Raw genomic sequence first — 25,923 nt, forward strand, 5'->3', positions numbered from 1 at the left:
TCTCTCTCCTTCTGTTTGTGCTCCCTCTGTCAAATAAATAGAAATCTTTAAAAAAAAAATAAATAAAAATAAATAAATAAAAACAGAATCTACTTTGATACAAAGAGATGCCTTCTTCCAGCCATACAGTAGGATTGCACCCTCATCTTAGGTCCAAGGATTTCCATGCGCCAAATACCACTGCTGGTAACCTTCACAACCTGTGTTGTTCAGCAATTAACCTCAGAATAGTCTACTTCTTGCCAGTTACGTTTTAAAGACATAAGAGTTCTTTTTAAATGGCTGCCCAATGTTAAATTATTTAATAAAACACTATGAATTCTGGTCGCTTACCAGTTTAAATTACTCCCTATTTTGTGTATGAAAGCACATTAGAAACTGGTTAATTAGGTGATTACAGAACACCCACTTATTTTTATTTTCTTAAAACAAAGTCACTGTAAGATATTGGAAACAGCACAGCCACTAAGAAATAGCTCTCTCTGAAAAGGTCTAAAAGGATCACTTCTGACAGTAAGAGTACTTTTTGTGAAGTCTGACGTCAACACAATTCAAATTACCATGACATTAAAAGAGAAAATACTGCTATGATTGAAAAGAATATTGGAAAGAGGTGCATTAGGAAGGCTCCATTTATTAAGACCAAATTGTACTCTATTAATCTGTTTAAAAAAAAAAATCTGAATATAGCAGAGCTCTCGGTAGGCCTGGACCTGAATCAACGCTCAGTAAAACGTCTCTCAGAGTTTCACTGGTGAAATTAGTTCAAACAGAACTGGATAAAAAGTCACATGAATTCAAAACCAGCTGGAAATCTGAAACCAAAGGACATTAGAGAGATGAAAGGTAGCACAACTAATTAAAGGAAAGTGTCCTGTAGGGCCCTACAGGAGTGAATATTTGGTTCAGAATTATTTAACATCTTTATTAATGACTCAGAAGGACAGAAGTAATGTATTCATGAAATGTAGAAATCGAAAAAAGCGGTGACCAGCAGCGGAAATGGGAAAGCATAAAAGGAGGTGAGATATTGAAAGAAAATACAATCCTGCCGAAGAAAAATAAGAGCACTAGATAGAACAGCATGGTCATGCATCTGATGCTCAGCCCCCAGGTGAATGTTCTCTCATGGGGGCCCCGATACAGACCCCAGGAAACTTGGGATATAACCTCCAATCTCCGGTGGGTCCCAGGACGTACCAAGAGTCAGAGTGGCAACTGAGACAACCAGAAGATGACAGACCAAGGTCCTGTGCTAAGAGACCAAGGCTCACTTCTCTGACCCGGGGACTCTAAGGGGAGGCTGACCTGGCCCCAGGCGGGGCTGCCAAGGCCACTCCACAAAGTTGTTACTCTTGGCCACTGAACTTTCCGAGTGTGGCAACTCAGAACTGGCCTGGGTGACTGGGACTCCATGACCAGGGCGGGTGGCTCCACCCCGGCAGAGACCCTTGACTGTAAATTAGACCCAGCCACTCCAAATCCGCCCCTCGGCTGAGTTTTGACTTCAGCACGAAGCTCTTGCTGCTCCACTCTCCTCCAGGCCTCAGTTTCCCATCTTGGGCCTCTTTTGCTCTCCCCGTCTTGGAGAAGATGCTAGTCTTGCCTGGGTCTGCATCCTCCACTCTCACCATGCCCACCCTCCCCTCTCTGGAGGCTCTGAGGCTACTAAAGCACCTGCCCCGGCTGCAGGTCTTCGGCCCACCCACGTTTGTCCACACATGGGACAGGCCGTGCCAGTCTAGTGCCACGAGAAGCCAGTGTTAGTTTTCTCCCTTCTAGACTGACTCGTATCAGCAACTCTACATCATTTAATACTGGCTTATATTCACTGAGGTCATACAGTGTAGAGCAGTGGTTAAAACTGTGGGCTCTGGCGTCAGACTGCCTAGATTCAAAGCCCTTGCTTATCATTTACAACCTACCTGTCCTCTGCAAGCCAACATCTCTTTGCCTATAAAATGGGGAAAATAGGTCCACTGTGAGGCTTCCATAGAGATACTCTGAGCTCAGGACATAGCACAGGCTCAGCAACTAAGGGTCACCATGATTCAGTTTAGTACATTCTGGCATTCCTTCTTTTTTTTTTTTTTTAAGATTTTATTTATTTATTTATTTGAGAGAGAGAGAGAGAGAAATAGCATGAGAGGGGAGAGGGTCAGAGGGAGAAGCAGGCTCCCCGCCGAGCCGGGAGCCCGATGTGGGACTCGATCTCGGGACTCCGGGATCATGACCCGAGCCGAAGGCAGTCGCTTAACCGACTGAGCCACCCAGGCGCCCTCTGGCATTCCTTCTTACATCTTCTGTTGTACACACTCAACTGCTTCACGAAAATGAGTTTTACTTCCTCCAAAATATTGTAAGTGCCACAGTGTAAGCTCATGAGGGCACACACTTCGCCCACCTGTCTAGCACATAGTAAGTGCTCAATAAACACATTTTGAATGAACGGATAAATGAATGGTTGCCAGTGCATTCCATGGCACCGAGCCCACTGCTAGGGCCACAGAAGCCACTCAACAAGGTAGATCTTCAACTTAATTTCACTGTTAAAAGCACAGTCTCCAAAGGAGTCGACTTGGATCGCCTGTGAGAAATTAGGATGCACATTCAGCAGTGGTGGAGGACGAGAAGAGGGGGTGTGAGGAAGACAAAGAAAGAACACTGTGAATGTAGGTCCCTCAAGAGCAGGAGACACGGCTTTGTAGGGTGTATTTCCACCCCACCAAGATAAGCAGACGGCGAAGAATAACAAATACGAGAACAACATCATATCAGAGATCTGCACAACCTTTCTGTGCGAACAGGAGAGGGAGAGTGGCCAGTTCTCTCAGCAGGTGGAAGACTGTTAAGAAAAGGAAGAGAGGTGAGTGCAGGGCCACAGGGCCAACCATCTGAGAGAGACTGGCCTCTACAGCTGAAAATACTTCTCACCCAAAGGGCAAACATCGGGTTTTGAGTTCATTTCCCTGTTTTGGTCGTGCCTTTCCTTAATGCAGCCCCCTCCCCGATAAACGACAACACATATTTGTAGCTGGGATAAAGGGATTGGGGATAGGGGCATGAAACAGCATGAGGGCAACCCGCCCAACCCAAGACACCAGAAACTCTGTCTCCTAAGTGCCACCTCCTTAGATGAGCAAATTCGCACCTTAAAAGGTAAATGTCTTGAGTAGCATTCTGTGGCTGCTGAAGAACAAACCCCAAGCTCCTCGGCCTGGTGTGTAAGGCCCCCCAGATGCCGGCTACGGGGTCATGTCAGCCCTGTGCCCCAGGATTTCCTGTACCCTTCTGCTCCAGCCAGACTGAATTACTTGGGTCTCCTGGACCTCAGGTATGGATGACCTGGAATTTTCTGGCGACCCACTATCTTTTGCTAATACTAGCCCCTCTGCTCAGAATACCCACTCCTCTGTCTCCATGAGTCTCATCCCTCAACTGTTGGCTGAAATGCCATCTCTGTCTATCAATCCATCCATCCATCAAAACCTTAACCAACTACACTGATTAAGTGTTTTTAGCTGCCAGGCACTGGGCTTAAATAAACAGGAATGACTAAGCCGAGGCTGCGGGAATAGCCAGGCTCTCTGAGATTGTGTACTTTCTGGTACCTCTCCTATGTTAATATTTTTTATCTTATATTCTTACTTATGTACTCATGTACATGATTCTTGAGACTGTTGGCAAGACATGTGCCGGATTCATTTGTGTCCTCCTCATTGTAGCCACGAAGCTCAATATAATGGCATCGACTAGGTGCTCAATATACACCTGTAGTAAGAATCAACTCCAGCTCAGCATCATGAAGCCTAAAAGCATGTCTGCACCATTCCTATCCCAGCATGTCTGCACCATCCCAGCCCCTGGCATGCAGGAAGCACTCGATACACGGGTGATGTGGGAAGATGCATTGAGGGAGAGCTCTCAGTGCCTTCTCTGCTAGGAAAAGTGTTCAGTACTTCATTCAAGGCCAACATAGGACCCAAACTGGAAACGTGGAGTTACACATCCACATGATACTGAAAGATAGCAGTATACGCCAGAGCATGAGAAACCCCCCTGTGACCAGTAATATTATACCACTCCCTATGAACCGAAATCAAGATTCTGTTCTGAGCCACATATTTAAAGAAAACATTCCAGTATCAACAAAATACCTTTCTCCAAACTAAGAAGGGTCATTCACACAGCAGCACTGGAGACAGGCCTAGGCTTTTGGTTATGTTCAGCCTTGTCCTGCCCACTTGGTAACCCAGCCAGTTCTTTTAACCACCCAGTGTCAAAGGTCAAAAGGCACAGGAAGACACTAACATAAAAGAAATTTTTAAAAGTCATTGCCTGGACTACCACTCAGCAATAAAAAGGAACACACTATTGATCTGTAAAAGAACTTGGATGAATTTCCAGAGAATTATGTTGAGTTAAAAAGGCCAATCCCAAAAGGGCATGTCTGGATGATTCCATTTATATAGACTCCTTGCAATTATAAAATTATAGAAATGGAGAACAGATTAGTAGATGCCAGGGGTCAGAAATGGGGAGTAGGAGGGAGGAGGAAAGGGGATGTGGTGATAGAGCTGTTCTGTATCTTGACTCTTGTCACTGTCAGTATCTTGGTTGTGATATTGTGTGATCGTTTTGCAAGATGTTACTATTGGGGGAAACTGGGCAAAAGATCTCTCTGTCTTATTTTCTTACAAGTACATGTAATCTACAATTACCTCAAAATAAAAGTTTAACTTTTTCCCAGTCTTGAAAAAGATGAACAAAGTTAAAGGACTCACACTTTCTGATTTCAAAACTTATTACAAAGCTATAGTAACGAAAACAGCGTGATATGGGTATAAAGACAGACATGTAGACCAGTGGAACAGAACAGATAGCCAGAAGTAAACCCTTGCATATCTGGTCAAATGATTTTTGATAAGGGTGCCAAGGCCATTAAATGGGAAAAGGAGAGTCTTTTCAACAAGTGATGTTGGGAAAACTGGATATCCACATGGAAAAGAATGAAGCTGGACCCTTACTTTATGCCATATATGAAGATTAACTCAAAATGGACTAAAGTTCTAAATATAAAACTGTTAGAAGAAAACATGGGTGAAAAGCTTCATGACATTGGATTTGGCAATGATTTCTTGGATAGGACAACCAAAGCACAGGAAACAAAAGAAAAAAAAAAGAAAAACTGGACTTCAAAGTTAAGAATTTCTGTGCATCAAAGGATACAATCAACAGATTGAAAAGGCAACCTATGGAATGGGAGAAAATATTTGCAAATCATGTATCTGATAAGGGGTTGATATCCAGAATACATAAAGAACTATAAATCAACAACAAACAACCACCTGATTAAAAAACGGGCAAAGGACTTGAATAGACATTTCTCCAAAGAAGACACACAAAGGGCCAACAAGCACAATAAAAGATGCTCAATATCACTAATCTTTAGGGAAAAGAAACTCAAATCCATAATGAGATACCACCTTACACCCACTTAGGATGGCTACCATAAAGACAACCACAAAAATAACAAGAGTTGGAAGGATGTGGAGAAATTGGGATGCTTGTCCAGTGTTGGTGGGAATGTAACATGGCAGGACACTATGAAAAACAGCATGACATTCCCCCCCAAATTAAAAACAGGATTACAATATGATTTGGCAATTCCCCTTTTGGATATATACCCACAAGGATTGAAAACAGGATCCTCAAGAGATATCTGTACACCCATGTTTATAGTAGCATTATTTACAATAGGCAAAAGGTAGAAGCAACCCAAGTGTCCATCCACAGATGAACGGATAAACAAAACGTAGTATGTGCATATAGTGGAATATTTTTCAGCCTTCAAGAGGGAGGAAATTGTGTTCCATGCTAATAATATGGATGAACCTTGAGGACATTATGTTAAATGAAATAAGTCAATCACAAAAAGACAATTCCTATATGATTCCACTTAGATGAAGTACCTAGTGTAACCAAATTCATAGAGACAGGAAGTAGAATGGTGGTTGCCAGGGACTGGCAGGGAGGGGAGGGGATAGAAAACGGGAAGTTATTTTTTAATGGGTACAAAGTTTCAGTTTTGCAAGACGAAATGTGTTCTGGAGATGGAATGTGGTGATGGTTGCACAACAGCGTGCATGTCCTTAACACTTCTGACCCGTACGTTTAGAAGTGGCAAAGGTGGTGAATTTTGTTAGGTGTACCTTACTAAAACTGAAAAGAAACAACTAAAACAACAACAAAAGAGAAATTTGATTATTTTAAAAAGCCACTGCCTCCTTGATCCAAATACCTGTCATTATGTCTTAGTTTTATAAGCTAAGGGAAGAGAAGAGTACTAGCCCATCCCTTAATAAAACCTCGAAGACTTCAAATCTGGAGATATCGGCCCACCAAGCCTTTCTAATGCCTTTAATTAACTTCATAATCCATTCTGATTCACATTCCCTCTGCCTGTTAGTTATTCACCTAAAGTTACTATCAACTTTTCAGGAGCGATGAAAAATGTGCTACTGATCCATATTCGCACTTGACCTTAAATACCAGCAAATGGATAAATCAAAACCATAGATTCATCATGAAATAGAAAACAGAGACTTTTTTTAGAAAAAGAAATGTTGTGTTTTAATTTGTCTGCTCCTGCTCGACCTCCAGATTAATAAGAGCAAGAACCTATCCTTTCTTGTTTGTCACCACATAGTACATGCTCAATTAACTCCCGGTGGCTCGGAGGAGCCAGCCAACTCCCAGCACAGCCACTATTCTTTGCCCAGAACGTTTAGGTTGTCATATCCTTTCTTTTCAAACATGTCTGTTGGTTGAACTTGGTGATGTGCTATGAAGAAAATCAGAGGAATTTCCAAGGAAATTTCATAGAAAATATTTTTTCATGAAGAAAATTTTGGGGAAATGGAGAGTTAAAATAAATAAATAAATAAACAAACAAATAAATAAATAAATAACTATCTCATAAGACACAACGCTTTGCTTTGGCACTGTTAACTATGGGTCAGATCACCTCTACAAAGTAAAGAGAGGCAATCTGAAGGAGTTTGTATCCTTTGCATAGACTCCCCTCACCCCACGTAACCCCCAGGAATGCCATTGCAATGCGAGGTTCAAACTGAAATCCCCTCAGTGCCGGGTGCTATCTGCTTCCTTCTAACTCCTCCAGAGTGAGCCGTGAAGTCACCCTGAAAATTTTACTCCTACTGGAACGATACCATTTTTCATAATTACCGAATTTTAATTTCTTTTATGTGAGTGTGCAGCCTTTCATGTATTGAGCCAATTAAGTGAAACTTGGTTAAAAATCAAAGGTAAAAAAGGGAATTTTGGTAGAAAGTAAAACAAGGAATTTTTAAAAGGAACCCAAAGTTGGAGGAGTTGTTATTGTCATTTAAAAGGGGAATTTTTTCCATTATGAGTCCAAAACCAGGGTCTGACCTGCAAGCCCTGATGGGTCCTATTACTCTTATTCTCCATGAATCTTCCTCCTCCTGCTGTCTTGGGTGGCGTCCGTTTCTCAACAGCAACCTGACAGTGTTCCTGAAATGAAGAACAGCCCTTCAACAACATCTAAACAGATGGGAAATTTAGAGCTTGAAACAAACACAAAAGACAGACTGGGACTGGGTGGCCACAAACATTTATTTTTGGTAAAACCTTATAATAACAAAAATGGTACTTTACCTGGTTTTGCTTGTAATCAGAAGGGTCACAAGCTGTGAAGGGGTGGATACACCTTCTCTCACTTTTACACCAAGCACAGCCAGTTCCAATACATATTGGGCATCTGGCAAAACGGAAAACCAACTTAATGCCTGCATTTTTAGGAAAATGTTCATATCCTAGAATTTCCCTCTGTGATGTGGTGTGCAAGCAATTAAAAGAAGATGGGAAAACAACCACCACCACCACCAAAGCCCTGGACAGACTGATGAACCCAGGGGAGAGAGGACAGTCCTCTGAGGCTGGCTAGAGCACCGAATTTGTGCCCTGCTCTGGGCAGCCCCCGGGGCTGATGGACCGTCATCATACCTGCAGGGCTGTTGCCATGGAAACCTGAAGCTGGGGTCACCTGCCGAGCTGGTAGATAACAGGAACCCACCGGCTCTGTTTCTGAATCGGGTTCTGCTATTTGTCTACCCTCAGGGAAGTTTCCCTCCGGAGACTGACCTCCCCGTCTCCACCCCTAGATCAGCATGCCCTCCCTCGCTGGACTAGTAACACCCCTCAACTGCCTGGAAGAGGCGAGACCAAAAGTATGGCCTGGCAAGTAGAGGGAAGGGGGCGCCACTGTTTGCTTTTTAATCAAATTAAGGAAGAACTGTGTCTACTAATCAAATAACCTATCACGTGAGGATAACAGCGGAGGACTTGAAAAGCTTGTCATAGGAAAATCGGAGTTGAAGGAACAATGAAACAGAAACTGAGGTTGGTCTGGGAACACAGCCATGGGAGGTCAGCCTGGGACAGCAAGAGGGCCAGTGCAGGGAGCGGGGACACCGCTCATATTTTAGAGTCTTCAAGAAATGCCAAAGCATTCTGTGACTCCGATCTAGAGAAAACTGCAGCTTTGATGGGAGGAGGAAACGCAGGCTCACTGAAGTGTTTATCCAGCCACCTAAGTGAGCTAGAAGCAGGCTTGTGATCTGCATTTGATGCCCCTCCGGTGTGAGTCCTGTACTGAGTGCTTTACTAAGGGAAGTAAGTACTCAAGGACAGGGCACACTCACCCTCTGGGGAGCTGTGCGTCTGAGCAGCTGGTTTGTAATTACCTAGTTGTGGGACCCAGGGACAGTCACTTCCTTCCGCCTGGCCTCTACACTGGGGAGGGAGGACCTGCTTTATGTTTCAGCTCTCTTTGAGCTATAAAATTCTTTGTAACTCTCCCCCTTTTTTCCTATTTCCACAGACTTCCGAGGCTTTCTGTATCAAGTTTGGTTTCTTCTCCCTCCCAAAATGCATCCAGTTTATTAGAAATAACTGAATTTGATCCCTCTTTAAGAGTGCCACGGTGGTGAAGACAGGGTCCAGCGGCTTCTATTCGGCTAGCGGTAGAGGGGCCCTCCAACTCAGTTTCAAGCCTGAATTCATTTTCCCCCTAGCAACAGTGGTTCTCAGGCCAGGCCAAATGAAACTCGCATTCGATACCCACAGAGTTGGTCAATCAAACGACTGAATGAACTATAGAATCACTAATAATACAGCTTCCCATTGTTTCCATGGGAACCTCCAACCCATCTTTCAACTGGAAAATCAGGAATCTGAGAAACACGTTTCCTCCCTGTCTTCTCTCTGCTTTAGAAGCAAGGAGTGCGGTGTGGCCCTAACTCAGGGGGGTACGTAGCCCAACATGGCCAAAGGTGGTACAAAAAGGTTGGCGGGGGGAGAGCGGTAGGTTGGGTGGGAATTAACATGTTCCTTCGATGGAAGAGATTTCATCTTCTCCTTCTCCTTGATGATTTCCCTTGCCTCATGCTCACCCCCTCTCCCTTGACTCAAATTCCCAAAGCCGTTCTGATCAGGGGAGAACATAACAGCCACCCCACCCCCCACCCCCCGCTGTACTCACTTGAAGGCATCTCTTGGTCTGGGAAAACGTATTTCCCTATTGGTAGGAACACTTAAGCACAGCTGTTTGTTCCTTAGCTGCTGCACCTTACTTATTAGGGCTTGAAGGAGCCAGCTTATTAGCTCAGGGGCCCTCCTATCTCCCGTTGGGCCATGCTCCAAAAGGCCCTTTAGAAAGTTCTACTCCACAAAAGAGTTCTTTAAGGAGGAAATGGAGGCATAAAGCAAACAAATAAATTAAAACCAATGAAAGAATATTTAAATTTCAAATAAAATCTTACTCTCTTAATGACGAGCAGTTGGTAAAGTTGAATCTTTTTGATAAATGCCAAGAACCGACGGAGAATGTCACGTTGACAACCAAAACATCTGGAGCAAAGGGGAAAAAAATGTCATTTACGATGGAGTCCCGCTATCGTCAAGCAAAGCTGTAAATGCAAAAAATAAATATTTTTGCCTCCTTTGCACAGAGGGTGGCGGTGTCCCAGCTGCTGGCATGTGGTTTGTTCCCGGGGGCCGTTTGCGTCAGGCAGCCGAAGTGCAAGCACAAGCCTCCAAACAGACCCAGGCCCACCTTGCGTTCCAAGCCTCCCATGGATAATCACTAGGAAAAAGCCATTTTACAGCCCATTTACATCTCATACTCTCCCCGGGATCACTATCTCAGCTTGTAATTGGCCACAGCATAAGAATAAAACAAGTCACCGAGCAAGAACTGCCTGGAACATGACAACCAGAATGTTGGAGACAAAAATCCTGTAGCTTCAGCAAAATCCACACTGCCGATATTTGCCTAACAGACTCTAAGTGTGCTTCCCGTGGGCTGGGTTCCATGATCCTCTTGGAGTCAACTGTTGCCAAATCTATGATAAAAAGTTTTCTTATTTGCTTTGGAAAACATACTCACTGGGTAGAAACCCCTCAAAAGAATAAAGTAACAAGAAAGATAAAAACCGTGCTCAATCAGCATTAGAAAAATGTCATTGTTCCTGTATGTCCTCAACTTCTATATTCTATCCGAGGTGATTCCCAATCCCAGGAGTGTATCAGAATCACTTGAGAAGCTGATGGAAACAGATCCCAGAGCCATGTGCCTCGATATCCTGACTTAACACACCTGGAGAGCCTCTGGGACTCTGTGGTGGGCAACGTGCCCCATGATATGATTGTATGCAGCCGGGGCTGGACACAGAGCCTGGAGCGGTCCCCTCGAAGCCCACTGTGTCCAGGGACTGGTGCTCCTCGGTGAGGTTTTCAGTGTCATCCATTTGGGAGGATACTGTCTTCCTTTTATGAGTTAATGGAGACAGAGGATGAGACTTTAAAAATGAAAGGCTTCACTTAGCCAAATAAGAAGTTGGCATAAGTTTGTTGGCACCCTTTACTTTTCTATAGCGAAATTTTATTAGTGTGTGATTCCCAAAGTCTGAGAACCCTTAACTTAAGATACTTCTCTACAGTGAAAAAATTCATTCTGAAAGCCGGGATACCACATACAACTCTGCTCACATAAAGTGGTTACGTACGAAAGGATAACCCTCAACTGTAAAGACAAGGAGGTCTGAGGGCTGGCGTGACCTCTCAGCAAGAGCATTGGCACAGCTGTTCGTAAATGTTAGGAGAACGGACATACAGACAGGAAGCACAGAGAGACTCCCAGGGAAAGCACACTTCAGTGGAATCTACAATGTTCAGTGATGAACACCAGGAAAATTTGTACTTTTCTTCATGTCAGCCATGCACAAAACACTACTGGGAAATATCACAAGGAAACAAATATATTTGATCTCTGCTCTGGCAGCATTTACAGTGATTCTGCTAGAGATAAAATGGCTTAGGTGGAAAAGCCCAACAATGACAGGACTCAAGGAAACAGCCCATGAGTGGTTTGAGTTCCATGTAGCACCTGGCTACGCAGATGGAGGTGCCTGTGGGGACTGTGGGGGGTGCCCAAAGAGCTTGGACCGTTATGAAGGAAGTGATACTTCCTCCATGGTTTCAAAGCAGAAGGGCAACAGGATTTGATGAAAGGGGTGAGGGCACGGACAGAGGTTTGGCAATGACCACCCACTGGCTGAATGCACGAGGTGGGATGGGAGTTTGTTTGCTGGCTCAGAATATGCAAGGCATTCCAAGAAAAGGGCAGGCAGAGGTCGGGTGCAACGGATGGAGGCTCTAAACGCAACCAAAGGGCTTTACAAGGTGATCTCAAATACTCGAAAAACAGATTTTATACATGAGTAAGATCTGCATTATAATGAGCAAATTAACTAGAAGCCCATCACAAAGGCTGCATAGGGTAAACAAAGAAAAGTGGAGAACTGAAATCATTTTCCAAGTCACCAAGAGCCCAGGGGCTGAGAGGCATTTTTTAAGCTTGGGTCTCTGGCCTGGTGCTCTAAATTCCCTTTGGAGAGATTTGGGATGAACTGAGTAACACCAGTTCTCACCATGAAACTCAGGTCCATCATGATTTTCCCCCTTTTTAGGAGGCCTGCACCAATCTTGTGACCCTACTTCTAGTCTTTCTCTCCCACAGGGATTCCTGAATCCTCAGTACGTCCACCATAACTCATAACCATCCAGATTCTCTGGAATCTGCCTACTTCTCTCCATCCCTGTCTCTGCACCCGCTCTCACAGTCACCCCCCACCAGGATCACCCCAACAGCTTTCCTTCTATCTGATTTTTCACAGCGCACTCCTTTCCTTTTCTAGCCATCCTCCACCTGCAGCCATTCATTCATTCATTCATTCATTCAACAAAAATTTATTGATTGTAAATGGCTCTTTACACCAGATACTCTGTGCCTTCTTTGGTATCTATTGCTTTCCATCTGTCCCTACCCCATTTGCCTGAACCATATAGAACCTCTTATGGCTTTTCAAACAAAGCTTTTTTCTCTCTTTCTAGCCATCACACTAGTTAGTCTCTGCCTGGAATGCTCCTCCCCCTTTTCTTTGGCTCCACTCTATTCATCTTCTAGGAAGTTCTCCTCATCCCCTCAGCCACCTCCCAGGTTCGGTTAGGTGCCCCTTTCCTCTACTTCCCATGGCTCTCTATGCATTTACATGCTTCATTATAACAAGCCATCTACTTGTCTCTACCCCAAGAAGCTATAAATACTGCGAGCAAGAACCAGGTCTGTCTTTTTTGGTCACTGTATCCCTAGCACCTAGCACAGTGCCCAACACATAGTAGATATTCAATAAACACTTCCTTTCTGAATGAATGCAATGATCTTAAGATGATAGAACATTAGCTGTTCTATTTTCTCATCCCATCAAGGGCATTCCCAGCTTTTCTGATCTCTGAATTATCTGAACCCTTTGGGTAGGGGAAGCCCAATGATCTCTAGCTTTACCCCACTGTCGTCTCGAGCATCCCCTCCTCTGTCATTCTCCACTCACACGTAAGAGTGGGATGCTGGAGTCCTGGGAGGAGGGAGAGCAGGAGGTAGGCAGAGACTGAATCTATAGGGTGGGACTATACAGACTCCCTCACATTCAACTCGCTTCCTGAGCCATCTGGACTCAGGAGGTTCTCCTGCCTTCTTCACTTTCAAACAAAAAACTAGCAAAGAGTCCGCCTACCTTTGTAGGTCGCTCTGGTGGGGATGCTGCACGTGCAGGTCTTGCCTGGCGGACTTTTACCCCTGCAGAGCTGCCTGCCTGTGTCCAGGTTCTTCACCACACACTCCCACTCCGAGCGTCTGGGAGGGAAGCTTCCCACCACAGTGACTGTAGTCTGTGTGGGGAAGAAGAAGATTCAGGAACCATGTCATTGTTTTGGTACTCTCTCCATCCATCCTCGAGCCTTAAGTGAACTCACCCTTTGACATGCCAGAGAAGGAGAACTTCTCAGACTGCTGATGTAAAGAAAGAGATGTTTTGACTACTTTATTTGCCCTTTTGTGAATCACATATTCATATTCTTGGACCATTTTTCTGCTCTGTATTTTTCTTATCAGTTTTTAAGAGCGCTCTGTATAGATATTAATCCTTATCTGTCATATTTCTGACACATGTTTTCTCCTAATCTGTTTATCTTGCAACTTGTATGTGTGGTATCTTTTACCCCACACAATGTGTTTTTATGTCGTCGTGTTTTTGCGTTGGTTATAAAGTTATTCCCAAACTTTAGCTTATAGACAAATACAAAATTGTGATCTTTGTTTTGTTTTTTAAACTTCTATCTGTAATCTATCTGGAATTTATATTTATGTATAAGGGTCCAACTTTATTTTTATCCAGATGACTAATCAGCTATGTCATAACCCTTTACTTAAAAAATACCTTCCTTTTCCCACTGAACTGAAATACCGCTTTTGTCATATATTAAATTACCGTGTATCTGGAATCTAAGTCTGAATTCTGCTCTGTTCCAATTATCTATTGATTTACTTCTATTCCAATGTCAAGCTTTTACTACTGTGATTTTAAATATATTTAACATCTAAAAAGGCAAACTCTATCTTTATTTTCATAATCTTCTTAGCATCTCCTAACATTGCTCTTCCATATAAATTTTAAGATTATCTTACCCAAATGGGGTGAGGAGACCATGAGTTTAATTGCAATTGTATTAAATATATGCATTAGTTTTAGGAGATCTTATATATTTGTGATATTAAGTATTCCCATCCAAACACATGATTTTTTTTTTTTTTTCATTTGTTTCTGTTTGGGCCGGGGTTTATTTAAGAAGATGTACGTTCACTTCCCGGGTGCTAAGATACATTTTTCATTTCTTTATTTCTTACTGGTACTGTTATTAGATTATAGTTTTAAAGAAGGTGACCTATGAAGTCTGCTTAAAATTAAGGTTTTGTTTGTGGGCAAACATACGATCGGAGTTTTGGAGCGGGAGGCTGTGTGTGTACAGAACTGGATACCAAGAGAAAATCTTGAAATCTCCCCTAAAGCAACTTTTTCCCAAATGAATTATCTAAAGAAACAAGGCAGCCAGTTCTCATGTTGAAAGAGGGAAATTATCCCACCACAAAAAAGGAAATGCAATGTGATGGGATAGAGGTGTTAGCTAATGTTACGGTGGTAATCATATGGCAATATATCAATGTATCAAACCAACCCACTGTGCATCTTAAACTTGCACAATGTTCGATGTGATTGTATTTCAGTTAAAAAAAGAAAATGAAGGTTAGAAAAAAAAGGAAACTAAAAGAATTAATATGCCAATGGTCGACCCCTTTGGTGGCAGGTGCACAAAGGGTATCTGGTGGGAAGGTGGGCTAAGCATTAGGAAGATGGGAGCAGAGGAAGTGGTAACCTGCCAACTATGATGAAGAGCTATAGTCCCAGACAACCTGGGAGGTGTCCATCTTCTGTTATACATCTGACTTTAACCCAAACTTTAACCCAGCCTCAAACTCTGTTGTCTCTTGTCCTCAAATCAGCTTGCTATGTCTAATCTAGTCCTGGGGTCAGTTCCATCTTTCCATTTTCAAAACATTCTGTTTCTCAGCCATAAATCTTGCCAGAGAAGGCAAGTTCTTATAATCCAGCTTTAACTGGACTGAAGTCCAACCATCTGTAGCAGACTTGAGCATAGCAACGAAGCCCAAACTGCTCCCACTAACTCACCTCCAACAAATGGCTGAGCTCTCATTCACACTGCCTTCTTTGACCCAGCACTTATAACTTCACATACATCTCAGCACATGATCACATATTATCCTGTGTACATACAGGTCTTAAATTTATTTCATTACTCAAACACTACAACAACAGAATCAGAAATTTTTTTTGAAATCCTTTTTTCACCAGTTTTAAATTTTCCATATGTCCTTCCAGTTCTCACATAGCTTTTACGTAACTGTAATCATTGCATTTATTTGTTCCCTATTTATCAAGCTCTTAACATGTGCCGAGTGCTGTGCAAGGTGTTAAATGCTTTAGTGAACCAAATAGCTATGGTCCCTGCCCTCAAAGAGCTTATAGTCTAGCAGAAACATGGGGATGTCACCTTTTGGAAACTGGAGGCCATACAGTATGAAGAGATCTTCAAGAGGGGATAGAAGCCTGGACTAGGATGGTACAGTAGAGACAGAAAGAACTGACAGATTCAGGATACCCTTTAGAAGTAGCATGGGGTGAGACCAGAAGTAGGGCATGTTGATATGGAGAATTTTGGTAAGAAAAACGGATGGATGGAAGTACCGTCTACTGAAATGTGACACACAGAGGGAGAGGTAGACTTTGGGTGGAAAAATGCAAGATTTCAATTTTGGTTGTGTTTAGTTCAAGATACTTGTGTAATAATCAAGAGATAGGTCAAGTTAGATATGGGCCCGGAACTCAGAGGAGCAATCTGGGCTAGAGATAAAGGAGACATGAACACAGAGATGAGATATAAAAACAAGGGAGTGGGTAAAATGGTCTATAGACAAACTAGAGAGCTAAAGACAAGAGCCTAAACTGGGTCTACAACAACTCCAGTATTTAGAGTCAGGGAGAGATGAAGCCAGCAAGGGAGGCTGAGGCATGGCCAGAGAGAAGGAAGTAAGCACGGACAGGGTGTGCCAAGGGAGGGAGGGCGACGGGAGAGGGGCTTTCAAGAACGCAGACAACAGACCAAGTAAGAGGAGGATTTATAGTGTCTGCTGGAATGGATACGAGGAGTTTGCTAGTGACCTCAGCAAGAACAGTTACAGGGGAACCCTGGGGCAGAAGCCAGGTTGGAGTTGATCTGAAAATAGCAAGTTTTTTCAAGTGCAATGGAAGGAGAGTGTAGCCAGGGAGCCGAAGGTATTTTTGTGTGGGTATGGGTTCCAGGCAAGTATAGATAAAAAGCTGACGCCTTGGCTTAATAAATCCAACCTGGGAATCCTTACCAGGTTCTTCAACTTAGAATATAGTTCCTTCTCCAACTAAGCTGGATAGAGAGGGAGTGAAGACACAAAGAATCAGATGAGATAGAAAGTTTGAGTGTCAATTAGCTAGTCATGTCCACGGCGCCAGAGAGCTTGCTGCGTAACATTCTAGCAGGTAGCAGACCTTATTTTACTTAACCATTCTGCTTATTGCCAAACGGTTTTTTTATTTCTAGGTTTCTCAGTCTACAAAGCTACTGAAGTGGCGTCTGCATGCTTACAGTTTTGCTTCTTTCAAGTTACTTCTTCAGAATTCAAAGATTAGTGGAATTAGTGTTTCAGATAGAATGAATTTACTTATGACTTTTGAAACAGAACATCAAATCGCTCTCCAAAAAGGCTGTGCTAATTGGCATTGCCAATGCCAGGTGTTGGCATATTCTTTTCACTTTAATTTGTATTTATTAGATAATTAGTGAAGTGAACATATTCCACTAACTATGTCTAACTCTCTAAACCTCCTCTTGTGAGAATGTATGCTTTTGCCCACTCTTTGGTGTCCTGCTATTTCTCTTTTCAATTTCTCCTCGTTTTAATATCTTGCAATGAATATCTTTCCTGTTGCAAATGTTTTCCTGAATTGTGCTATAGTTATCTTTTTTGTTGTATATTTTTAAATGTCAAGTATATGAATATTTTTCCTTTGTTATTACATACTACATTGGTTCAGAGCTAAGAAAATTATATTTCCAATTATCTGGTACCTATTTCTATTTTCTGTTTTTACGTGTTAGCTTTTTATTATTTCTTAATCAGCTTAAATTTTTGTATTTAATGTAAAATGTGAATTAAGTTATGTTTCCATATTGTAAGTCTGTTATCTCAGCACCTTTTATGAAATAATTTTGTTTCCTCTTATTTTATGATATCTGATCTTTACAATTTTTACATTTCTTTCTGAGCTTTCTAGCCTATTTCCACGATCTATGTTCTTACTTTTAAACGGAATCATGGATTGAGTTATTGTCACTATCTACAAGTTTATAATCATATGGAAATGGTCTAGCTTAAGTACATTTCTGTTTTTTCAAAATACATTTTGGATATTCTTGACCAGTTCGCATTATTCCAGCTGATTTTAAATTACTTTTAAGAAGAAGTCTATTCAAATCTTCACTGGGATGACATGCAATCTAGAAAATAGGTTGAGGAAGAAATGACATTTTTATGGTATCTTCCTGCCCAGAAATGTAGTATGTATCTGGATATATTCAAGATGTTTTTCCTACCTTCCAAGAAAATACTTTGTGTGTTTTTATTTTTATTTTTATTTATGCTTATGTTTCTAATTGGTAAGGTTTCCCTATCATGAGTTATAAACAGCCTCAATAGACCACTGCCCCACTAATTACTGTTAGAAAGAATTGCTTAAAGCAAGCTATTGCATAGCCCAAATTACTATTTGTGGTAGCTGTCTTTAACATGTATCTTCTAGTAAAAGTGATTTTAAAATATAGGGTATACACCTCACCCTTTAAGTTTATGCCTGAGTGTTTGGTTGTTTTTAATGAATGGGATCTTTTCCTAATTGACCTCAACTCCTTTAGCTCACCTAACGTTATTGATCCTTGAATGTTTACTGAACATTTAGCACTTTTACTTCTAATTTGAATAGTTTTAAAAGCTAATATATTTAGATTTGGAAGATACACAACCACTTAAGATGAGCAAATAGTGATATTTTTTAATCTATTCCTTTCCCATAGTTATTTATATTACTTGTCTCTTGTATTACTGCACTAGACACAACTTTAAAAACAATGCCGGTTGTACCAGTGATGGTGGAATTCCTTGTTTTCATTCTGATTTGTAAAAGAATGTTTCTAGTGTGTCTGCCTTAAGAGTCCTGCTGTTTGTAGGAAATACTTCTATTTCTGTCTTTTCTGTTTTTATCAGTATTAGCCATTTTCACTGATTGTCACAATCTCTTTATAAGTATACAAACAATTTTGCATAATGCAAAAATGGGATGTCACACATCCTTTTTTTGTGTTTGTGTATATGAGAATTTCATTTTTCTTCTTTTTTTTTTCCTACCTGTCTCAGCCTTCCCTCTCACCACATCATCAGTCACACCATCAGGAGAGCCCATGTTTACGACCTAGTAAGAATTCTCTCATATTTTTCTTCATGCGCAAATAATTATATAGAGACATAAACATATACAGATCATGCTATATCAATAGCATATCATATATGCTATATATATCAATAGCATATATTGAGTTTTCGATCAATACAAGATCATGCTACACATACTTTTCTGCATCTTGCTGTTTTTGCTCAACAAAACCTCACGAAATCCCTCCAAGCCAACTGGAATTGTTCCAATTATTTCTTGTTAATGACGATTCTGTAATGAGGATGAGGATATACAATCTTCTAATTGTTTTGTGTAAAGAGATGATGATTCTTGGAAGCAGAGGCTCTGCATTATATCAGGGTCTTTCTGTACTCAGAAAGTTACTAGAATGTTACTAGGCATATGACGGGCAGGTAGCCAACACTCTTTGACCCGAGCCATAGACTACCATCTCTGTAGATCAGGGTCAGGTATTATTTAAATCAACAAGATCTGGAACTTTCAGGTAAGTCACAGATGACCATAAGAGTAGGAAATATTTTGAAACAATATGACTAAGAGATGGCATCACATGTTTTATCAACGTTATCAAAATAATCAGTCTAAAGTTGGCTTCAAAGATTACTAAATTCTTATCTCCTTTACCTTGAGAGTGATGGTAGCTGGAGAGTGAGGTAATGGTTGTGTGGGAAGGTTCTACAGGGATTTGGGTAAACCACAGTGGGACTCAGGGTAGAGAAGAAAGCACTAGTGGTTGTTTGGGGGTAAATATTTTTTGCAACGTTCCAAACTACATAGAAATGGTGATTAATTTATACAAGTGAACCCAAAGACTGGTAAGCAAATTGTGTAGACAGCATCTTTCATATAATGAACAAGTGACTTTCTCTTACTACATTTAGCTGAAGTATCACCCTTAAAATTTTCAAAATGATTAAAAAAAAATCTTGGGTAATCTTAACCATTTATCAGAGTCCTGGGTATATTCAAACATCATGGTATTTCTTTTTTATCATTCTCTATCAGGACCAAAGTTAGCTATTTTTCAGACTGATAAGAGAAAAATTTGACCACACCTATGCTGAGATACCTAAGCCTCTCTTCACACATTTTTTTCACTCTGACTCAGGGCTGGTGGAGGTTTGGATGAAGGCTTTGAAAGTTCTTTCTTCACCGCCTCCCCCCTCAACCTGCCGGAACACAGTAGAAAGTGACAACAGCCAAAGAACTTTAAATCCTTAAGTTCTGATCAGTTATGACTTGAAAGCTTTATTCTTTTATTATTTATCGCTCATTAAATGCTCTGCCTCTCCTTTATTAAATGTTAAATCATCTTAAGTGGTATGGTTCTTGCTATTTGAAATGGTAAAGTGTACAGGAAAAGAGAAAGTGGTCCATTTCCTTGTTAATGTGGCATTCAAATAAAACAGAGTGAGCTCAACAGACAAGTCAACTGGCTGCTGATGGGGATTCTGTACAATTATTCATAATACAAGAACTATAATTAGGGAGAAAATGTCTCCTTACAGCACCACTGAGATTACAAGGCAGGAATTCCATATTCCCATAGGGTATGGATGGTGTGTGAATCAGAAGATGCTCCAATCATATGCTGCTCATCGTGTCCTCTCTCTCATCCAGTGATAGGGCTGAAGAGCTACCCATGGTGGTACGGCCAGAACAAGAGCCCCCTGGCTTGCCAAGGAACCCCACTCGTGATAGTCACTGCCTGTAGTGGTTTCTTGCCCTCTCTCCCAGTAGTGCTTAAAGCCATGTATATAAGAAAGTTATCAGGAGAAGCCTGCACAAATTAGGGAAACAACCCTAAAATAAAATTCTACACTTAAGTCACATTTAAGGAATCTTGTTGACCATGAATCTGAACTTTTTTCTTCCTTTTTTTTATCAATACATTTTCCTACTACATTAATAGTCCATTTTTTTCTTTAAATTCAATGAACGAGGTCTACGAGATGACAGACTCCACGAGGGCAGGCTCGCCGTATGTCTTGTTCTCTGCTATTTCCTTAGCGTCTCGTAGAGTGTATGGCATCTGCCACCACTCAATATCAGTAACTAAATGAATGGACTCTCCTAACTAAGCTTCTTTAATGCTAGTAGATATTTCACACACGGAAGGAAGTTAGCATCAGTTGTGCAAAATGAGACATTAGAGACAAATTAAAATCTTTCCTCTTACCTCATCTTTACTGCTTCGAAATAGGTTAATTTGAGGGCATCTTTTGGCTCCCGATGAAATATCCAGCCAGTTTTCATAGTTCTCTGGATGTACACAATCTTCTTTAAAAGTACACCTATCAAAAAATGGAAAAGGCAACAAAACAGCAACCCCACACATGCATTAGTTAAAACTTCTCACACTTGGCTTGAGTACAGAATGCCAGGCTTTGGGCAGAGGGTTATTGATTTTGAGCGACAATGGGAACGTGATGCTAAAACCATGAAAAGCAACAGGACAACTGCAGGGCGTTTTTTCCATCATGTCTATGAGCAGAAAACAAATGTAGACAACACGCTGGACTTCGGCTCCCGTGGCCTCTCTCAGGATGACGTCACCAAATACACCCAAAGCACATCCTCTAGTGGATTCTAAAATTAAAGAGCTCCCTTCGAGAAAAACCTGGTGCAAAGGACAGCCCAAGAAAGGGTTTACATACTGTATAAATTTTAGGTTTGTGGTTCATTCCCAGAATATCAGCCTACTGTGGAAATCTTTTCGTTATTAAGAAAAAAATAAAGCTGTCTTGTGCTTTGTAGTCTGATAATTAAATATAAATATTTCAAGGGCAGAGTCTTCCCAAGAATGTGATAAGCCATTTCATAACCATCTGCTACATAACATTTATTTAGACAGACACCCAATTATATCAAAAGATATGGGTGCAACACTTTCCAGGGCCACCTTCCCAAGTCTGTCAGCACAGAAGATGTCCCGAATAAATCTTAAACTGTGGCCTGGGCCAATTCCTCTAGTAAACATGACCAGGAGCTAAAGGGGGAGAGCACTCCTCTGCTGGATGTCTCAGCCACTTTAGGTCACGCTAACTTGGGAACTCCTGCCTCACTGGAAGGGCCAGCAAACCGACAAAAAGAATGAACAGCAAGGGCCATGGTATTCTCAAAGGTGTTGAACTCCACAAACATTCCACTGGATGATATCAAGAAGAGACCAAAACATCCCTGTTACCTATGCCTCCTCAAGGCCTGAGGTTAAAATGGAGGGGTAGAGGAGAACGAGTGACAGTAAGTTTGAAAAGAAGTGGAAAATTCATGAATCACAAGATTGAAAAGCAACGAAGTGATAAAGGCATTCGTCTGTGGGGAGTCCCTCAAAGGGTCAGAGTGGGGCGGGATGTGGTCCCTGAAAGAGTATCTGACTTCACAGACATTTTTACTTCCTCTTCTTCCTCTTCTCTCCTTTTTTCAATTTGTAAGAATGTAGGCCCCAAGCCTTCGTTTTTGAGCTCTGTGCTAATTTGAATATGACCAAAATAGAACAGGAAGCTGGTGAGTTTCATTAAACATCATCCTCGGGCACAGTGCTTTGAGCAAGTGTTGGGGAACCCTGTTTGCTAGGAGCACATCTGTGTCCGAACTCCCCTACATCTGTGTGGGCTCCTTCTCCAACGTCCTGACCGTTGGGATTTTCATCAGCAGTTTTCCAAAGCCATCAATTCATCCGACCCTTGATGGCTAGCTCGTCCGTCACGGACATTAAGTTCAAATTAAACCGCCTTTCGGTGTCAGGGAGAGTCGGCCACAGAGGGACGAGTGCGGCTGGATTGAAAAACAGGATGACGAAGTTGGTTCCTTATTCTGGATTTGAAAGAGATTACGACTGTCAAAACTACCGGCCTCTCTTGGGCACTCTGGTTCGAATAAGACGCTCCCTCTATTTGAAAAACAAAACAACAACAAAGCCAGTTCTAGAGCGAATGGAGTACAAATATTGTCGTAGGCTCCTAATGCTGCCTGGAAGTCAAGGCCTAAGGCTGCCAAAAAAACAAGTGTAAAATATTTCACACAAAAACTGCTGCAATTTGCCAATTTGTAGGCAGAACACAGTAGTGCCACCGAGTTATCACCCCCTTTGCTGAACTCCTCTAGCTTTTCTTGTCGGAACCACACATTTTGGTATTTAATCATATGCTGTGTTGAATTACAACTTAACTGTTTCATATGTTGGTGTCATTTCTCCCCCCCCCCCCCCCGCCCCCCAAGGAAGCTCTAAGCTCCTCGAAGGAAGGGAGAATGTCTTTTTTTTTTTAAGATTTTATTTATTTATTTGAGAGAGAGAGAATGAGAGAGAAAGAACACATGAGAGGGGATAGGGTCAGAGGACGAAGCAGACCCCCCGCCGAGCAGGGAGCCCGACGCGGGACTCGATCCCGGGACTCCAGGATCATGACCTGAGCCGAAGGCAGTCGCTTAACCAACTGAGCCACCCAGGCGCCCCAGGGAGAATGTCTTTAAGGTTTCTTCAGCAAATCTCTCAGTGTCTGGCAGCATGATAGGCGAATACTAGGGTTTCAATAAATATTTTTGAATGGATGGATGAAATATGAAATCTCTATAGGTCCTTTCTGTGGGTGATTTTTCTTTCTAAAGTTTTCTTCTAATGTAAGTCTAATTCCTACTTATGATAAAGAGACTGTTTTTAATGTAAGCTAAAAGTTCAAATCTGGGGCCAGAGAGGGAGCCAATTAGAAGTTTTCAGTTTATCTTTTAGGGAAAAAAAAAGAAAACATATAGCGAACCTTTTACTTCCTATTTTGTACAAGGTAGAAACAAAATCTAACCATGTTAAGCAACTAAACATATATTTCTCACTTCTAAAACACCTCTGAAATTGCTGAACTCCCATTTCTTGCTTTTCACCAGTAAAAATAATTAATTTAAAAAAATAACACAGCAAACCTTGACACCAAGAATGTGCAACCAGATGGTCAACCAACAACAGCATCTTATTACTTCTCCAATATTGCAGATTATAAAGTCTTCATGACAGCATGTTACCCACACATTCAGATTTCCTAAGGAGGGGGAGCAGATCTTAGAGCCCCCGCATTTTAGTAAAATAAAAGCAGTTATTTTGAAATTATCCCTTCCGAAAGCTATCGTTCTTAATCCTATGTATCACAAAATCAATGGTCAGGTGGCAAAGATACTTAAACCTTTGTCCAAATGAAATTAAAATCTCATGGTCGGACACAACTCTCAGTGAGGCGATCCTCAGTGAGGTGCTCTCCGGTAGGCTGATCTCTTAAGTGGCTTCATTTCAATTTCTTCAGTCCACAGATAAGGGGAAAATTGGATTCAGATTAGAATGAGCACATTCTGGAGAGAACAGCAAGCGACAGATTTGCTTCCCTTTCTCTGTGATATGGCTACGACCCCAACTTCTACTGACGGTCTACCCAAAAGCCCTCAGACATCCAATCACTATTTTCTTTTTTTTTTTTTTAAGATTTTATTTATTTATTTGACAGAGAGAGAGACAGTGAGAGGGAACACAAGCAGGGGGAGCGAGGGAGAGGGAGAAGCAGACTTCCCGCCGAGCAGGGAGCCCGATGTGGGGCTCGATCCCAGGACCCTGGGATCATGACCTGAGCCAAAGGCAGACGCTTCATGACTGAGCCACCCAGGTGCCCCCAATCACTATTTTCTTTTTCCAAGTCCTTATTTCCAGCTGATCTCATGCCTACACCATAAGGCCAATATGTAGGCACTCGCCTATTTGCAAATCAGGAAATAGAACCTGCTCAAATGCAAAGAAAAGACTGTCTGAAGAACACAAACCCAAACCAAAAATAAAACAAAAAACAAAACCATTTTCCTTAGGTGAAAAACACAGTATGTGGAAATACTTTAGTGAAAAAAACTAGTTAAGAAGGCTTGTTCTTATTAGTTTCTATGAAATCTGCTGTAAAGCCTAATCTATTCAAAACAAGAACAGACTTTGATGCTGTCCACTCAACTATGTAAGTACATGGACCACCCCCTCGCCTCACCCCCAGCTCACAAAAAAGTATGTTCAAAACCTATCCAGGCTTGAACTCTTGAACAGAAAGGTTCCAGACCCTTGTTTCTAAGTTTGCTGTTTGGAGTTCAGAAAGTATTTTCACAGTATGGGTTTGCTTCCCGAGTTCATGGAAATCTGGCTAAACCCAAATATCCCCGAATAACTAGCTCAGCATGCACCTGCAAGGAGGGAGCACTGCCCCATCCCAGGCCCTGGTCTGCGTGCTTACAGGTGGCACTCCCACGTTAGTCCTCCCAACCACCTCATTCTATAGGCACGAAACAGAGGCTCAGAGAAGTGCAATAACATGCCAACGTCACGCAGCCACAAGTGACAGAAGTCTGCCTACAGAGCCACCCACTTGGCCACCCTGCCGCACGGCCTCCTATGAACCCTAACTACTCACTTAATAAGGTGTGAAAGGGTGAAGACATTCAGGGTTCCTCCTGGCTTCCTGGGGCCTCAACAGGGGTTGGGGAGGGTGGGGCTGGGCCAGGATGAGCACCCCAGGACAGAGTCTCTCGAGGTTGAAAGGACAGCAAGGACTTGAGGGAGAGGGGGGATTCTGAGAGGCCTCTGATTTTCAACTATCGCTAGCCCTGAATACAAAACATCCATCTGCAGGTTAAAATCCCAGGAGGTTCCCAATTCACAAACCTATTACGCACCCCCCAATTTGCTTGCTACCCATCTGTTTGTAATATGGAATACACTTTTCTCCCCATAGAAATAATGTTATGAACAGTGATTAGGTCTTCAGTTTAGCCCACAAAACCTATTTACCCGTAATGTAACTTCAATGCTATATATTTGCAATAAAGAGTAGCAAGAAACAATGAGATTACAGCCATTTGCATTATATAGCAGTTTTTCTTCTATTTTACTTATTTGTTTTTCTGTTCAGCTGGTAGTCTGGGAACAGTGCCCAGCTGGATCGACTTTTAAATTTATTACTACACTATTATATTTATACAGTATTTCTGGTTTTTTAATGGGCAGGATTTAAATTATTAATTGTTTTCATGCCAACATAAAGAATAGGGAGACCCACCTCTGAAAAGGAGCTGAAGTTCCCAGGCAGGTAAAATGCCTGTAGGCTGGGCTAGGGGACCTTGGAATCTGACTCTATTAGGCCAGGATCTCTCTCTTTTTTTTTCTCTTGTTCAGTGAGACTTTATTGGTCCTTAGAATGACATCTCAGTTACCAAGGTAAATTTCACATACACGACTGCAGGTAAAAACATGTAAAATAATATAAAAATATATTGAAGGCTACTTTTATATATTTACTGAATTAAGTAGTGCAATAAATGCTACAAT

General features: G+C 41.8%; 1 protein-coding gene across 2 annotated transcripts in view; it reads right to left on the reverse strand.

Moving 5' to 3' along the window:
• Positions 1-25,923, reverse strand: part of PLXNC1 (plexin C1) — a 141,915-nt gene that overhangs the window by 65,620 nt on the left and 50,372 nt on the right. For both annotated transcript variants that reach the window (XM_034987834.1, XM_034987835.1), the window contains exons 5-9: positions 20,761-20,875; positions 13,179-13,332; positions 9,867-9,954; positions 7,702-7,804; positions 7,456-7,557 (exon numbers count right to left, since the gene is read on the reverse strand). In XM_034987834.1, the coding sequence (XP_034843725.1) occupies positions 7,456-7,557; positions 7,702-7,804; positions 9,867-9,954; positions 13,179-13,332; positions 20,761-20,875 (562 nt within the window). The remainder of the gene's footprint in view (positions 1-7,455; positions 7,558-7,701; positions 7,805-9,866; positions 9,955-13,178; positions 13,333-20,760; positions 20,876-25,923) is intronic.

This window comes from Mirounga leonina, unplaced genomic scaffold (genome assembly GCF_011800145.1).
Source record: "Mirounga leonina isolate KUSES-001 unplaced genomic scaffold, KU_Mleo_1.0 Mir_418, whole genome shotgun sequence".
Classification (NCBI taxonomy): domain Eukaryota; kingdom Metazoa; phylum Chordata; class Mammalia; order Carnivora; family Phocidae; genus Mirounga; species Mirounga leonina.